The 15,878-nt window shown below is 37.9% G+C and overlaps 1 protein-coding gene across 4 annotated transcripts in view; it reads left to right on the top strand.

Moving 5' to 3' along the window:
• NFKB1 (nuclear factor kappa B subunit 1) overlaps positions 1-15,878 on the top strand; it is a 57,664-nt gene that overhangs the window by 18,621 nt on the left and 23,165 nt on the right. For 2 of the 4 annotated variants that reach the window (XM_021531451.3, XM_021531450.3), the window contains exons 4-9: positions 1,331-1,371; positions 3,735-3,833; positions 10,819-10,967; positions 12,463-12,626; positions 13,400-13,558; positions 15,150-15,254. In XM_021531451.3, the coding sequence (XP_021387126.1) occupies positions 1,331-1,371; positions 3,735-3,833; positions 10,819-10,967; positions 12,463-12,626; positions 13,400-13,558; positions 15,150-15,254 (717 nt within the window). The remainder of the gene's footprint in view (positions 1-1,330; positions 1,372-3,734; positions 3,834-10,818; positions 10,968-12,462; positions 12,627-13,399; positions 13,559-15,149; positions 15,255-15,878) is intronic. The other 2 variants (XM_077782958.1, XM_021531449.3) reach the window with 1 other exon arrangement.

Here is a 15,878-nt window from a genome sequence, read left to right as displayed (position 1 = left end):
GCTGAGTCAGCTAACTGCTGTAGTAGAATACTAATTTCATCTACTGTGTATTTATTAAAACTTCCATGTTGAGAGAAGCTTGTTCTGTAAAGATCTGTGCTCGATTCCTTAGCATTAATACCTGTGACAGAGCAGAACTGATAATACAGAATTCCAACAGGAATACTGCTGGAAAAATATTATGTAGGTATTCCCAGTGAAGCTGTCATTTGGGGTCTTCTTTGAAAACAGCAGATCTTTTAGCATTGAAATACAAATCATCTTGACTGCTTAGCAAGAGAGAGGAAAGTAATCATAGCTCTTGGCACTGTTGTTTTGAGACTCATCAGTGGCTTGCATTTTTAAGAGATTTCACAGCCATCCACCCATAGAGATTTCCTTCTTGATGTAAATAATCTAAATGATCAAAGTTGGAGCTAAGCTTTGATCAGGTGATGAATGCTTAGCCCTGGTGACACTGACTTCTCATTAGATTTAGGGCCTACTCAAAAGCTATATAAACTGGCGAATTTTGAATGAGGTTTATAGTATGAAGTTAGCCCCTGTATGAGACTGAAAGTTGTTTAATGAAGCCTCTTTAAAAGACACAAATAGAATTTTAGTAGAACATAATCCTGTGTATTGGCACCATGCTCAAGATGATCTCAATATAGAATCTGTGTTTGTAGTCAAATAGAGTGTATTCAGTGTTTTTAGAGACCCAGTCGTGTTTAAATACACTGTATTTAAAAATGTATCTGAAATTATTAAAAGAATGTAAATTGTTTAGTCTTCTCCATTCCAGGATTTTTTTTTTAAAGCAATTCTTACTGTTTGGGGCATGTTGAGACAGCTTGAATTCCTCCTGTATTCTCAAGCCTCAGAGTTTCCCATTGGCTGTCTCTTGACTTTCAAAAGCACCTCTTCTGTAGGAAGCCCTAGGGCCAAAAGCTGGTGAGTATAGTCTCTAGAGCCCAAGGGGCTTAAATACAGAAGTTAACCTTAGCTCAAGAAGCCAGACTGCTGTCAGTGGCAAGGCAAGGATCCTGTTCTTTTTCACCGTTGCAAGTTTTAAATGAGTGATCAGTTGTCCATTTAGGCTCTCAAAGCTAAAATTAACTTCTTGGACTTAATCTTTCTCTTCTTATTCCACTGGTCTTTAGTTGGGAGTGACAGACTGCCAAATGATTAAATAATTTATTGAAATTTAAGTCTGAAGAGACTTAGATGCGTTCAAAAATTTTATCTTAAGTCATTCAAGGACAGAGTCTTACCCCTACAAGTTATATATTAATTATAGTAATGGAAATACAATTTCTATTAATACTTTTCTTTTTTTCTTTTATGCTAGCAGATGGACCATATCTTCAAATCATAGAACAGCCAAAACAGGTAAGAACAAGACTACATTTTGAAAATGTCTAAGGTAGTTATATTACTACATTCAGCTTTGAATAAACTTAAGACTTAAATAAAAAAGAGCACAGAAAAGTCTGAGCTCTCAGAACAAATGTGGCACTTGAATGTGAGGAGTTTTAACTCTTACTTTTGTAGTTAAAGCATTTCCTGTTTTTGTTCTGTTTTCATCTTTATTGTTCTCTGGAAGTGTCAAAATACAAAAAAACCACTCTTAAGGGTTTTAAAAATATACCTTGCTAAGTATAGACTCTTCATCTTAGAAGTGACTGTGTTACAGTATCCTAGTATTTGGAAACATAAACTAATAGATGAAACATGGAAGATTTTTAGGATTTGTTTCATAGTTGTTGAAATACAAGAAGTTAAAAATAAAAACAATTCCCAAGTTACATGAACTTCTGACTTGTGTTTTGTTGTCAAGAAATGCAGTTGTCCTTTGAGATTCTTTTAGCTATAGTTGTGTGCTTTGAATAATGGAAGAAAAATGAAGTACTCAAATGAAACTTTTTTTCTGTTATGTAGCAAATGCTGACCCATGCTCCTCTGACAGCAAAGAAGTAATTTCAATGCACTGGTTAGTTTTCATGCAGCTGATGTACAAAGTAATTGCTGGGTGAAGATTGCCCGGAAGTGTGCCAGGGTATTATTATTGTTTCCCTTTGACTGGTGGCACCAGCAATTACAAGGATTCCTCCTGAAGCTGCTAAAGTATGGAGGTGCCTTTCCTGTGAATTGCATAAAATGCTACCTTATATAGCTGTTCAGTAAACAGGGGAAGGCAGTGGCTAAAAGCTGTCCCATCCTCCTCTTGATCTTCTGCAGAAGCATACTGCAATCCAGTCTTCCTGGCAGGAGGCAATGGAGAACATTGGTTTCAATCACAAACCAAAGACATTTTTGTGCTGGAGCATCCCTCCAGGAATAGGGCTCTTCATCACAGCACCAAGTGAAACAGCAGTGTGCTGTGAGCTCTTGGAAGAATATGCTGCATCTTCCTCATTGTTTTAAGTTCATCCCGAATCAGGCCATGTCTTTGCACAGTGGAGCCTGCAGTGCACAGTCCATAAGGAGAAACCATTGCTTCCATGTGGGACTTCTCTGCAAGTGGCTCCTCTCATGGAGTACCTGTGTGGCAAGCTGGGCAGGGGCTTACAGCAGGGTGATGAGGGTGATCCATCAGCAGAGTGCTGTGTCCTGACTGCAGAGGGTGCCTTTTGCAGTGAGGTTTGCCTTTTGATCAGCTTGAGTTCAAGCTCATCATAGCTGGGCACTCCATGCACAGTACTCTGGGTCACTCAGCTCACCTTAGGAAGGCAATTGGTGAGGTCTGAATAAAAGTCATAAAAGTTTACATTTGCATGGTAAACAAGTTCTTAGCCTGAAAAGGCTTTGGTGAGATAGGTACTGAAGTTTCTGCTTCAATATTATGGAGTAATTTTAAGGCACGTTGTTCACTTTCAGCTAATACAGACTTCAAATTCGGAGTTGTCTTCTACTAGAAAGAAGCTGAATGATTCTTGGAAAAGGCCACAAGACTAACTGGTGCTATTTGAACACTGGGAACCTATATAAGATGGGGATTTTGCCAGAAATTGCAGGACTGGAGAGTAGATCTGAAAGCAAAACTGAGGACTACATGAAATATATTGTTAATTAGAGTTACTAGACACTTTTGCTTAAGAGTTGCATCTTCCATGCTTTAGTGATTGTCATGTAAAATAAAGGGGATGTTAATCAATGGAGTTGATGGACAGCTGTGCTGTGGACTGGTTTTCAATATCCTGCAGTTCTCTAAAGTATAATCAGATGTCTACTTACGTAGCTGAGATGAAACCCAGACAGACTCCCCTGAAGCTTTCGTCCTGTTTCTGGATTTCACATGGAGATACAGCTTTCATACGTTTTTCTCAGAAGGAAGAAGTGTTTCTATTTCATCCCTGTACTTTCTTTTATGGTGCTCTGGACTTCCTTTTTCTTTGTTTCAATTTTGTCTACCTAGCAGCAATGAGAGAGTATCTGCTCTTGCATTCTCTACATGTGAATTTGTATCCTATTTTAAAAGTATAAGTAGTTCTCTGTTTCAAAATATCTTCACTTAACTGAAAGAAAAGATGAGGATGCTGTTGTGTGTTAAAGTGAGAATAGAACATGTTCTCTAGGGCTACAGTTCAGTGATGCTTTATTAACCAGCACTCAGCATTTCCACGGATGAGCAATTGTAACTTTTCCATTTGGGTGAGTCTTGTTTGTGGGTGTGTGTTCATCTTTGTGTGTGCTATTTCTCTATTGGTTCTGTTTCTGTACAGCTTTCAAGTTTCTTTTCCTTTATTCCACAGAGGGGATTTCGTTTCCGATATGTATGTGAAGGGCCTTCACACGGTGGACTTCCTGGTGCCTCTAGTGAAAAGAACAAAAAATCATACCCTCAAGTCAAAGTAAGGACATAAAGCATTAATTCTGAAGTCAATGCAAGTGTCATCATATGTATGTGTATAGGGCCTTATTGCCTAGCAACATAAATTTGTATGAAGTTGCTCAAGACAGACTACATTTCAATCCCAGCATTCACATTTGATGTTGAAAATAAAGTTGCCCTAAGATGTGTGGGTTTGTTTTGGCACCATTTGTATCTGCCAGCAGTTGAGCAGCAACTTATCTGCACCTACTACCTCACTGCCATTGTGCAGACTAATGGAGCTCTTCCTTAAGGTGCAGTTTTAGCGAGGCTTGAGCTGCTCAGTTGCTCCATTTCCATTGCAAAGCATGAGTCTACTTAATTACTCCACTTCACTCTAGGATGCTATATACCAAGTTTTCCCTTTTTTTCCTGTCCATGTTACCCCTTATTCAGTATCTCTAGGGTACTCCATTCTTAGGAGCTTAATTCCTTTAAAGTAAACATAGAGCTTCTCATTTTAATAGGAACGGTGTTATATTCAGGTGTTCACTGAACTTTTTTTGTGGGGTTCCCCCCCACCCCAGAGAAAAAAATCAAATATGTTAATCAAAGAAATGTTCTATGGAGGCACAATATGAAGATTAGAAAAGTGATGAGTCATTCTGAGACTGGAGAACTGTCTTTGCCTATGTTTCTCGCAGCAAATGTTTTTTTTTTCTGTGGAAGTATGGAAAAGCTACACTGTGTCTTTTCAGTATTCTTTTTAACTTAAATGCAAGCCTTGGTCTTATTGCATTACATCTTTGAACAGCTGCACTACAAATTTGCTTAAGGAGCAGGGTGAATGTATTCTAATTCTGGTGTTATTTCTTAATGTATTCTAATTCTGGCGCTCTCTTACTCCTTTATGGGGAAAGAAGGGGAGGGAAGAGTGGCAAGCAATAAACCTCTGCCTTGGTGTGTGCCACTCCTGGTTGTTCTCTTCAGTTTATGTAGCTCATCCACAGTTCTTGGGAAAGGCTGGAGTTTGGAACAGCTACATCTCTTAATGAACCAATATAAGCATAACATACTGGAAAATAATCAGCAATGGCTGAGGTAGCCTGGGCTGATAGTCTTGTGAATTGAGACGAGTCTGGGAAAGCTGATTTCATAAAGCCTTGCAAAACTCTGAGGAAAAATTACCAGCCCAGGCAAATGATCTACTTGTTTTTTTTCTTTCCTATTTTGACAGTAATGATGAACCAATGAATGAAATTTCACTGGAATGTTCAGATATAAAATAACTTATTTCAGTTGAGCCAGATCTTTGGATTCCAATCTGTAATGATAATAATACAAGAGATACTTTATAAAGGTGTGGTAGGTCACACGGTAGCATGACAAGGAATTATACAGGAAATGGAATTTCTCCTTGAGTGAACTAGAAAGCAGAATGTTCTTTGGCTTTCCATTCAAACTTTCTACTTTCATTGATCACCATTTTTTAATTTCATCTAGAGATTACACACACACACACACACACATCCATCCCTTCCCTCCCATCCCACTGTGTGCATCTGGGTTTTTTTCCTAGTACAAATCCCCACATGGCAACACCTGTTGGGAGAGGTTGGTAAGGGAACACAAGTAAATTCCTCAAGGCCATTGCTTGTTAGTGCCTGTTCTTGATTCAAGTGGTGCCAATAAAGACAGAAGTGTTTCACACCTTTTCCTGTAAGTCTTTTCTGCCTTTTGTCAGATTGTGCTCACTTTGTTGTAACTGAGTGGAGCACAATTGAAAATTGCAATTTTTTGTTGTGTTGGAGTTTTTTGTTTTGGTTTGATTTTTTAAACTTTATTTTTATTTTAGTGGGTTTTTTTTTTCATTCTTGTGCCAGCGTTTTCACTATAAAACCTACATTAGTTGATCACAATGCAGTGAAAGGATAGTAGTATGAGCTTTGGCTGTACTGTAATAAAGGAGGTTTTGTGACAGATCTTTAAACCCTTGGCCATAGTGTGGTCAGTGCATCTCACAGTGAGATCTGTTTTGTGAGAATTTAGCCAACTCTCAAAATTTACTAGTAGCTACCATGGGGTGTCCTGAAAATAGCCATCCTCAGTGTGCAAAAAAACATTGCAGTCTCCCTATTCTGTTTTCATAGGATGATGGATTGGAGGCCAAAAGAAAACACATTTATGGGATGTAACCTCTTGCATAATATGGACTGTTCAATTTCACCCTTTTTTTTAAATTAAGCTGGAACACATCAAGGCATATCTCCCACATAAAGGCTAGAGTTTTAAAGACTGTGCTATGTCTCTAAGCAAGGTATTTTGGTATTTAATTACCTGTTTAACCTCTCCCTGTATAGTATATTAGTAGATGGTGTAGGTCAGGAGTTAATGTGGCAGTTCTGCAATGCCAGTCTTTACACTTCATGTCAAGCGAGCAACAATCATGAAACAAACCTGCACTGGCCAGCAAGTTGGAATTGGTGTAAAACCTCTTGTTTAATGGAACAGCCCTGACTAATGGAGTCTAGATTACAGTGTATATTTTTCTGTAATATCAAAAATTGCATTAATTATTTTAATGATTTGTGGAATTATGTTCCTTTGTTTAGCCCTGTCTTTGCTAAGAGTAATATATCAAAAACGTCTTGCATATTCAGAGGATTCTATATAACTTTGCATGTCAATATGGAGAGCAGAGAAGTTGTAGATAATAAACATTTTACAATGAAATTGTTTAATAATTACAACCTAAAATTCTTAATTTAAATTTCATTTTCATGTACTTAGTGCAAGTAACACAACGCTTGAAAATTTTACTGTATAGAATAGTTGCAATCAAAGCTGCTGAACCGCTTATTCATCATTACTTTTTTATCCAGGGAAAAAAGCAATCAGTAGCATAAAAAGAAAGGATAAACCAGCAAAGTCTAGTATTATCACCAGCATGCTTAACTATCAATTTTTTTTATTTATAATTTGCTTGGGTTTTATACATTTGAAAAAATGTGATAAAACTTGTGCAGAAAATTTCCACTCACCTTACATGTATAAACGTGTGGGCAGATCCATGTTTTACACTGAAGTGTTTGATCCAGTTTCAGGTGTGACAAGAACTTGCTGAAAATAGCAGAGAGAAAGAAATGTCCTGAATTTTCATCTCCTTGGGGGCAAATCTATGTGGGTGGCTGCAGTCTCTAGTTCATTGTTCTTTGTGAACTGGATGTAAATGAGCTCCAGCCCGAAGTTCAGAGGTGTGCCTGAGCTAAAGAGCACCATCTCTCTGCACAAGAGTTTGTGGAGCACTTTGGCTTGTGAACTGAAGCTGCACACCAGTTAGGCAGCCCTGAACCCAGGCACACCAATAGAACTGCCCAGCTAGTTATGTCCTGAGGCTATCCCAAATTATACCTCAGTTTGGAGATAAGAGTTCTTCTCAGAATTAGGGATTTCAGCACATTGAGTTCAGGAGGAGAATTTATGGAAAATTACTTTGCTGATGAGCCTTGGTGACAAAAGGAGCGTATTTATTTGCTTTTCCTCCTCGCATCCAATAGGAATTAAATGTAAAGTGATACAGATTGCTGATTACAAGTCAAAAAATCACCTAACAGCTGAATTAAGGAATAAACATGGGAGAAGAAAAGCAGACTTTTCTTGGAATAAATCTTTACCCCTCTTAAAAATCTACTGAAAATTCAGTGAGATTTGAGCTTTTTACTGGTAAGGCTGATTTAGCTGAATAGGAAGCACAGAATCTCTTCAGATGGGCTTGTAAAGCAGAGCACCCAGCTCCATATTTTTGCCATTAGAGTGACCTCACAGTCAGAGGATCAGATCTTCAGCTCCCATTGGTTTAAAATACCTTACATTCCTTTTTCTTAAATCTATTAAGTAAGTACACAGTTGCCTACATGATTTGTACCACATCTGAAATATTTTGTCTTTAATTAGCAACTGAAAAAAAGAGGGATATTGCTCTGTAAAAACAGACTCTTTATAAAGAGTGAGTGATGCCTCATCTTTGGAACACTTCTTGTACATGCCTAATGAGGACAGCAGTAGTCACACTGAAGGACAGGCAGGGCTGGGGCTGCAGTTGCTCTAAGAAAAGAATTGGAAAGAGAAATAGGTGATTTTGTAATGCTGGCATTGTAGGTTTGGTCTTTTCCATCATTTGCTCCTGTTGTTGACTAATTGGTTTCATTTCTTGCTTGTAAGAGTAACTGGAAAAAACATCTTAGAAGTGTGAAAATGTTCTTTTAAAGTTTTTGTGAAGTTTTGGAACCTATAAAAATTGGCTGGGATCTGGATTACAGGAGGACATGAAATAACTGAAAAAACTTTCTACTCTTGTTTTGAAATTGACTCAATTTCGAGTTTACAGGTTCCTTTTAATCTGTCAGACAAATCTCTCAAACAGAAAGAGCAGATAAATGTAAGCCTGCAGCCTTTTAACTTTATCAGATCAATTGAGTGCTGCTTCAGGAGGTACAGGATGTAATCAAGTATTACAGCTATACTCTGCCCAGGAACTTCTTTTCTTTTTTCCCCTCACCTTTAATTTAAAGTTCAGTAGTTGCTTTTTGGATCTCAGCTCTGATTTTGAGCCATACAGCATCCACATGCTATCTCCTCTTCATGCTGAGTCTGTTTTTGTGTCAAAACCATAATCCCTATTCAGCATTGTAATATACTTTCTACCTTTTCAGGCCTTTGACAGTGTTTCTTAAGTTCCTGTGCAAAAGCTGATTGTTACTTGTATACCTCAGTGCCAGAATTAATTTTAAATTATTCTGAAATTGTGGCATGATTTGAGGACATTGAAAACTTATTTCAGATTTAATTTATGGTACATAAGGATATTTAACCACTCACACTATTTTCCTGGGCACCAAGTTATCCCAAATGACTCAAAATCAATTAGGAAAGTCTGTGTATAAGAAATAAAGGTAGAAGGTGTTCAGAGACATTCTGTCCTCTTGCAGCATAGAACATCAGACTGGGCGACAAAAATGTCTTGCCTTATGACCTACATAAGGCATTACATTTTGGGAGCCCTTTTGTTTTTCCCCTGAGAAGGAGAGGCTGCAAAGATCATGCTGAGCTGAGTAACAGAGCAGATTGCAATCTGTGCTTTCAGAGGCTGGAAAGTCCTTGACGTGCAGCAGTCTTGCCTCCAGTTTCACTGTGGTTTCTACAGCTGATGAAGGATTGTCTTGAACTTTTCTGATGTGACACCAGAACACTATGTTATTCTTAGTGAATATAGCACTACAGATGTGCTGGGAGCTTTGTAGTAGGGAAAGGCTGATTGAGTGAGGGGTAAAATGGAAATATTTTTTTTAAAGCTACCTTTTTGAAAAGTTAATTGTAGCAGTGGTGGTGACATACTGTAGCACCAAATGCAGTTGTTTTTATTTTCAGATTACTTTGTGAAAGGTGCATAAGAATTTTCTCTCTGCTGGTAAATGACAGAAATAGTCCAGCAGTGATTATCCTGCATCTCTGTAGTGTTTCAGTCCAGACTTTAATGTGGAAACAGGAGGGAAGCATCAGCCCTCTGTCTTGTATTTTAGAAACTGCTGCTTGTAAAATGTACTGCAGTATTACGCAGTTACCTAGCAGGAGTGGGTAATGAGGGGGCTTTTGCACACCTGCTCCTTCTGGAACTTCTTCATAGTTGAGATTTTTTTTTTTTTGTTTTCAGCTGTGAATAAGAAGGCGGGGAGGGCACACATTGTACATATGCAAAGTGTTTCAGCTGTGATGGGGTGGGTTCAAGAGAGGGGTTAACTGGAGTGAGGGAAGCTAGCAGGACTCAGTAATGTGGTGAAATTGAGGCAATCCCTCGCTATCAGTATTTTATCAACAATATAACCTTAAATATTCAGTTCATCACCGATTCATCACTTTAATGTTTATCGTGATCCTTTAATACCTTGGTTGATTAGATCTATAAGCTGCTGTAATACAAAGAACTTGGCCCAAGGCAAATTAGAAGAAAAATTAGAGGAGGAGGGGGAAAAGCCCAGCATTGATAAAAGGGTTAATTAAGTGAATTGGAAGGGAAGGTAATGTTTGCTTTTTAAAAAGTGGGGTAATTTTATGTTCACCATAATTTGAAAGTGGTGCATAAGCCATAACAGCCTTGGAGTATTACTGCCTTAGAGTGAGGAAAGAAAATAAAGCTCTAAATAATATATGTAAAGCAAATAACTTACCAGTATGGTATGTTGTTAGTAATTTTAGATGTGTTTTTGAGGCATTGATATTTATTAAAGGCTGTTAAAAATGTATGGTGATTAGAAACTGTGGCAAGGGGTAAAAAAAGGTTTGTAGGCTTTGAGAATTGAGTATATGAAAGAAACCATATCATTTATCATAGTTCAAGTCCAGCAAAATCCTAGATGTGACTTCATTACATATCTTTGTGTACAGTTAAGGGAGATATTTACTGGACTGAGTGTTGATGAAGTCCATTGAACTAACAAAATGCCTATTCATTTAGAATTTATTCACTGTAAAATCTCTACCTGAGGAGTCATTGTAATGTGGCCAAAATGTTTTAGAACAATCATAATGTTTAAAAGTAATTTTTAAAGTCTTTCTGAATTGGGCTAAACAATGCAGTATTTTGAGTTTAATTTTCTATATGCTTCTTAATGGGTAACAATATTTATTGTGAATTCAGTTTACTGATTGAAACTTAAGGAGAGCAGTGTGGACTAAATGGTCAGAATGTAAAAGTGAGATTCATGTTTTAAGAAACAGGTGAGGCTTGCCTTTAGATTTTTTGGTCAGTGCTTCTGTCATTTGCATGTCAAGTTTAATTGCAAAAGAACGTGGTGATCTGATACAGTTAGTTTGCCATTTGTATTTCATTAAGAAATGCATATACATTTCTCCCATGTAAACTTGATTGTACTTAACTGACAGAAAATACTCACCTGGAATCATTACTTGTTCCATGTTTAAAAAACAGTAAGCAAACTATCCCACATTTTTAACATATTTCTTTACAGATCTGCAATTATGTTGGACCTGCAAAAGTGATTGTCCAGTTAGTGACTAATGGGAAATACGTCCACTTGCACGCTCACAGCTTGGTGGGTAAATTCTGCGAAGACGGAGTGTGCACGGTTATTGCAGGACCCAAGGACATGGTTGTAGGGTAAGTCTGGGAACTCCTCTGGAAAACTGAGCTGTGGGGAAAGCATCAAGACCATAAAAAGCAGTACAGAAAAACTCCTAAGAGGCAGCTCTGTGGAGCACTCATCTCTGCATCCTGATCTCTGTTTTTATTTGTATCGTAAATAGAAAATTTAATGGGGTTTTTGTTCACCTTTGTAGAATTTTTCCCCAAGCAAGCTAAATAAATTTAAGTAACTAATTTTTACTTAGAATTTGTATAGTTTTAATCTCTTGGTGTGCAGTCTAAATTTGTGTTGTAAGTCCATTCTTTAAAATGCAAGGAGTTTTGATCAGAGAAGGGACTAAAATTAGTGTTACCATTTTGCTACCTCTTTGATCAATATTTTACTTTCATTGAAACCTGTCAATAGAAATGTAATGGAAAGCATTAAGGAAATAGGATTAGTAAATTTGAAATTAATGCAGGGCAAGTATAAACATGAAAATACTGCATAAGTCAAACTTTCAAAGTTTAAAGCAGAAAGGCTGTAGTGAAATTGTAGCTGGCCTGTTCTTGTTTAATTTGAAGGAATAATTGTTTATATCGGTGAATGGAGCTGAAGCTCCCAACCGTGTTTTGAGGCTTAGATCAGGTTTCATGCTGGCTGTGAGTTTTAGTTCTGTGATCTCAAGAATGTCTTTGTTGGTGAAGATGATGAAGTTTAAAAAGCTGAGAAGGTTGGGAGAGAGAGATTCTTTTAAACTGTAACTTTTGATGTCCAAGCCCAGTGCACTGACTTTACCGCTCACAATTTAAATAGCTTTATTTCAAATGCTCCTTTTCATCTTGAAAAGTTTGGCTCATTTTCTAACCTGTCTTGTTTTTCATCAGATGTTTAGAACCAGCTTTCCTGTCCTCACTTGACCCACATGAAAATTGAGTTCTTGTCTTGTTTTCATACTTCCAAATCTAATTGATTTTTCAGTATGTCAGGAGATTTTTACAAAAATGCACCTTTTCTTTGGAAATTTTCATTCAAATAGATACCCAAAGTGTCTTGCAGAATGACCAGAGCCTTCCTTAAAACATTTTATTTATAAAATACTGCACTGTTTTCAGCCTTTTAGCTTGCTCTCCAAACCATTTTGAACAGATGGAGCATACTCTGAGCAGTTGCTCTGTTTAACAGACACACAGAATGACATATCAATGTCATTGCCAAGACACAGCAAATAAAGTGTGACTACCAGATTTTCCAACATTTTGTAAGATGCTTTCCCAGTGGAAATCTGAAACCTGACAGATTACTACTTATGCCATAAGAAAGTGCACCCATATGATGGTGCACATTTTATACGTTTTGTGATCTTGACTGAATTTTTCTTGATGGAAAATTCTCCTTCAAACACTAATAGGGCCTAAGTGAGCCTGTAGAGTCTTTCTGTAGGCTTGTGTTGTGGAGCTCTGCCTGGTAAGAGAAAGGCTGCCTGCTGCAGGTCTCTCCTAAAGCGTTCCCCCAATCAAAATTTGGCAGGTTTGCAAATCTTGGAATACTTCATGTCACAAAGAAGAAGGTGTTTGAAACTCTGGAAACACGCATGATAGATGCTTGCAAGAAGGGATACAACCCAGGACTCCTGGTGCATCCAGAACTCAGCTATCTGCAGGCTGAAGGATGTGAAGACAGGCAGCTAACTGGTATGTGAAAGCGATGACCTGGTTCTAATTGGTATTTTATTAAAAACAGGTTGGGCCTCTGAAAGCATTGATTCATAGCCAGAAAAAAACCTTGTGTAGGGCAACAACCAATGTCTATGTGCTTTTAAGAGGTAGTGCACTGTTGCCATGTTTTAGGGAATCTGAAAGGACTCTGCTGTCAATGCATACTTGAGAATGGAGAAACTTCCTTCCACAGCTGCATGTACCAACCTCTGCACCTGTATTCCATTGTTCTTATGCTGTTTAAAAGCACATTAAGCTTTTAAATAGAGTAATTTTGCATTATTGCAGTAAGACATGATATCCTTAATTAATTTAGACCTCCTTTTGAGGTCACTGTTTCATTCAGCTGTATCTCACCCATATCACTGTAAAACCTGTGGTCTGCATTGCTTTCAGGTACTGCATAACGGGGCCAGCTGTCATTTCATTGCTCTTAACATCCGGTATCCTGGTGTCCTTAGGGGTGGCTTTCATCTTTTTCACAACCTTTATAAATTGAGAGCAGAAAATAGTAATTTTCTGTCTTTTAATTATATAACTTAAATAAGATCTGATGCACAAACTGCAAGATGAACACAGTATAATTTGAATAGTTGTTCCACTCTGCCTAGAAAGGGAAAACCCAATGGATGCTCCATGTAAAAGACGACATTTCCTCCCTATCCATGCCTTTGGATGTTTGTGTGTTCTCTCTGTTTTGTTAAGGATGCACTACCCTCTGTGTTAATTCCTCTGTCTGTCAATTCCAGAACGGGAAAGAGAAATCATCCGCCAGGCAGCCATACAGCAGACCAAGGACATGGATCTCAGCGTGGTGCGGCTCATGTTCACAGCCTTCCTTCCCGACAGCAATGGCAGCTTCACACGGAGACTCGATCCCGTAATATCGGATGCAATATATGACAGCAGTAAGTATTTAATTACTTTTTAAATTAGGAGCAGACTTTTGTACACACAGAAATGACAGGTAGATATTGCTGTACGTAGACTCATCTAGCCCTGTATTTGATGAAAAACAAGTAAATAGCCCATGGATAATCAGCCCCATGTCTGTCAGTGTACATACAGTATGATTCTGGTTTTAATAGATGACAATGTAAGCGGTAGAGGAAGATTTTATTTTGCTGTTAGCATGTTTAATCCTGCCACTTTTATTATGAGTATTTTGTAAGTTCTTGTTATATCGATAAGAAGGGCTTGATTTTTGCAGAGTTTTCAGTTGCTGTCTGTGACAAAGTGTTGTTACATGAGATGTGAGGAAAAAGATTTGCTTCTTTGTTGAGAATTTGACACCTTTCAGTTTTGCAGACCATCTGCTTGTCCATATTTTAAAAGATAATGCAACCATTTCCTTTAGATCTGTCAGTATTTTTTAGACCATTCCTTTATTTGTCTTTTTTCTAAGAGAATTTTTTTCACTTCATGTTTTCCCCTATGCTGTTAAATTATACTGACTCATCTTACTTGAACCCTTTCTGCTGCCTGAATTTTCCTTCCTGAGGTTGTGGATTCCCATGTTCTTGATAGTCATTCTGTAATGACTCAGGAAAAGTACCTTTTTTTTTTTCGTTTGTGCATCAGTCATGTCTATATTGTTCCTTTTTAAAGACAAAGTCTAGATCAAAAGGTTCTAAATGCAACTGTTCTACTATAGTCTGTGCCTTGCTGTTAATTGGGAAATATATTTAAGTCAAAAATTCTGTCCTAAACTATGGAGACAAACAAAGGTGACATTTTGTATGCATGATTCTGCTGTTGTAAGTTGCTACACAGATGTCAGTTACTAGTTTCTGATCTCCCAAGGTGAGTTCTTAATTGCTGATTTCAGAAGATTTTTCTTGAGTTTTGTTTGGGAGTTTTTTTGAATACTTCATTGGCACCATTTAAGCCTTCACAGAACATACATAACTTGTGGTAGCATAACTTGCCTATAACAGCTACTTTCACTTATCAGATGATAGTTCTGTCTTGAGGACCAGTAGTTGTCTGTTGATGGAGATCTGTGGAAGTGGGCTTTTTTATCACTGTCCAGTACACTGGCCAAAAACTGGCATGCTTTCAAGTAAGCCACAGTGTAAAGCAAAGCACTGTAGATAGGGGGAAACAGGAAACGGCTCTCAAAAGTGTCACTCTGTCAGAAAGCAGGGAGGAAAAATTGACATTCTCTTGTACAGCCCTGTTGTCATAAAACGAGTACTAGTGCAGGGTGCTGGGTGCAGTTCACTGCTGGGATACCTTGCTAATGCAGTAATTGTGCTGCAGTAGCTGGGACCTTATTTTGTAGTTCACAGTTCAGTCAAAGCTTAGAAGATAGGAAATTGTCTTTCGTATGAAAAGTCCTTGATTTATTCATGTTTAAAAAACCAGACAAATTCAGGTAGGTTGTATTGGAAGCTTGTCTTTCTATTGCATTTCTGTGTGTTGTGCTTGGTTGTGTTTTTTGACGTCTAAATCTGGTTTACTGTCTAAGCAATTTTTTTTCATCTTCCCTTTCAATAGAAGCTCCCAATGCCTCCAACCTAAAAATTGTAAGAATGGACAGAACAGCAGGGTGTGTGACAGGAGGGGAAGAGATTTACCTGCTCTGTGACAAAGTTCAGAAAGGTAAGAGTAATGAGTATTGTAAGGAACACCAGAGTGTTGATCTGGAGTACACATAAAGCCTTCCGTGCTGTCTTTAGTGTTGTCCCACTCTGATAGTGCAGCAGGATTTGTAGATACTCAGCCTTTCTGGAAGTCAAGGCAGCAGTCCAGAGATTTAATAAATCCAAATACTCTATTGCAAAGCAAATTCAGCTTCTTGTGCCTCCACAGGGACCATGTGATCATCTTTGTTCTTCTCAAGTTGTGCGTGTTCTGGAATTTTGGGGGGTGGTGCTTACAGGGTGATGTTTGACTCCATTAAGTAATGCCTGTTCTGAATTATTCTGAAGTTTTTGATTTATTATTAAGTTCCTGATTGTGAAGAGCAAGTGTGAGTATTCTCTATTAACCATGGATGGGAGCTTAATGTGTTCAGCACTGCTGCTAATAACTTTATTTTTATGTATATGCTATGGTAGAGGTTACTCAGTGTAAACAGATACATCTCACAGGTTCATTTTCAGTCTCTGCTCATGGCTTTGAACGTGTGAGAATTCAGCAGTATGGATTAGGATACTTTGGTTTTTTATTGGAAGATAATGGTTAAATGTGGTTTGTTATATTTGGGCTAAGGAAAAAAGATGG

The sequence above is a fragment of the Lonchura striata genome, chromosome 4, assembly GCF_046129695.1.
Source record: "Lonchura striata isolate bLonStr1 chromosome 4, bLonStr1.mat, whole genome shotgun sequence".
In the NCBI taxonomy this organism is placed as follows: Eukaryota; Metazoa; Chordata; class Aves; order Passeriformes; family Estrildidae; genus Lonchura; species Lonchura striata.
This window is presented reverse-complemented; position numbering and strand designations above follow the sequence as displayed.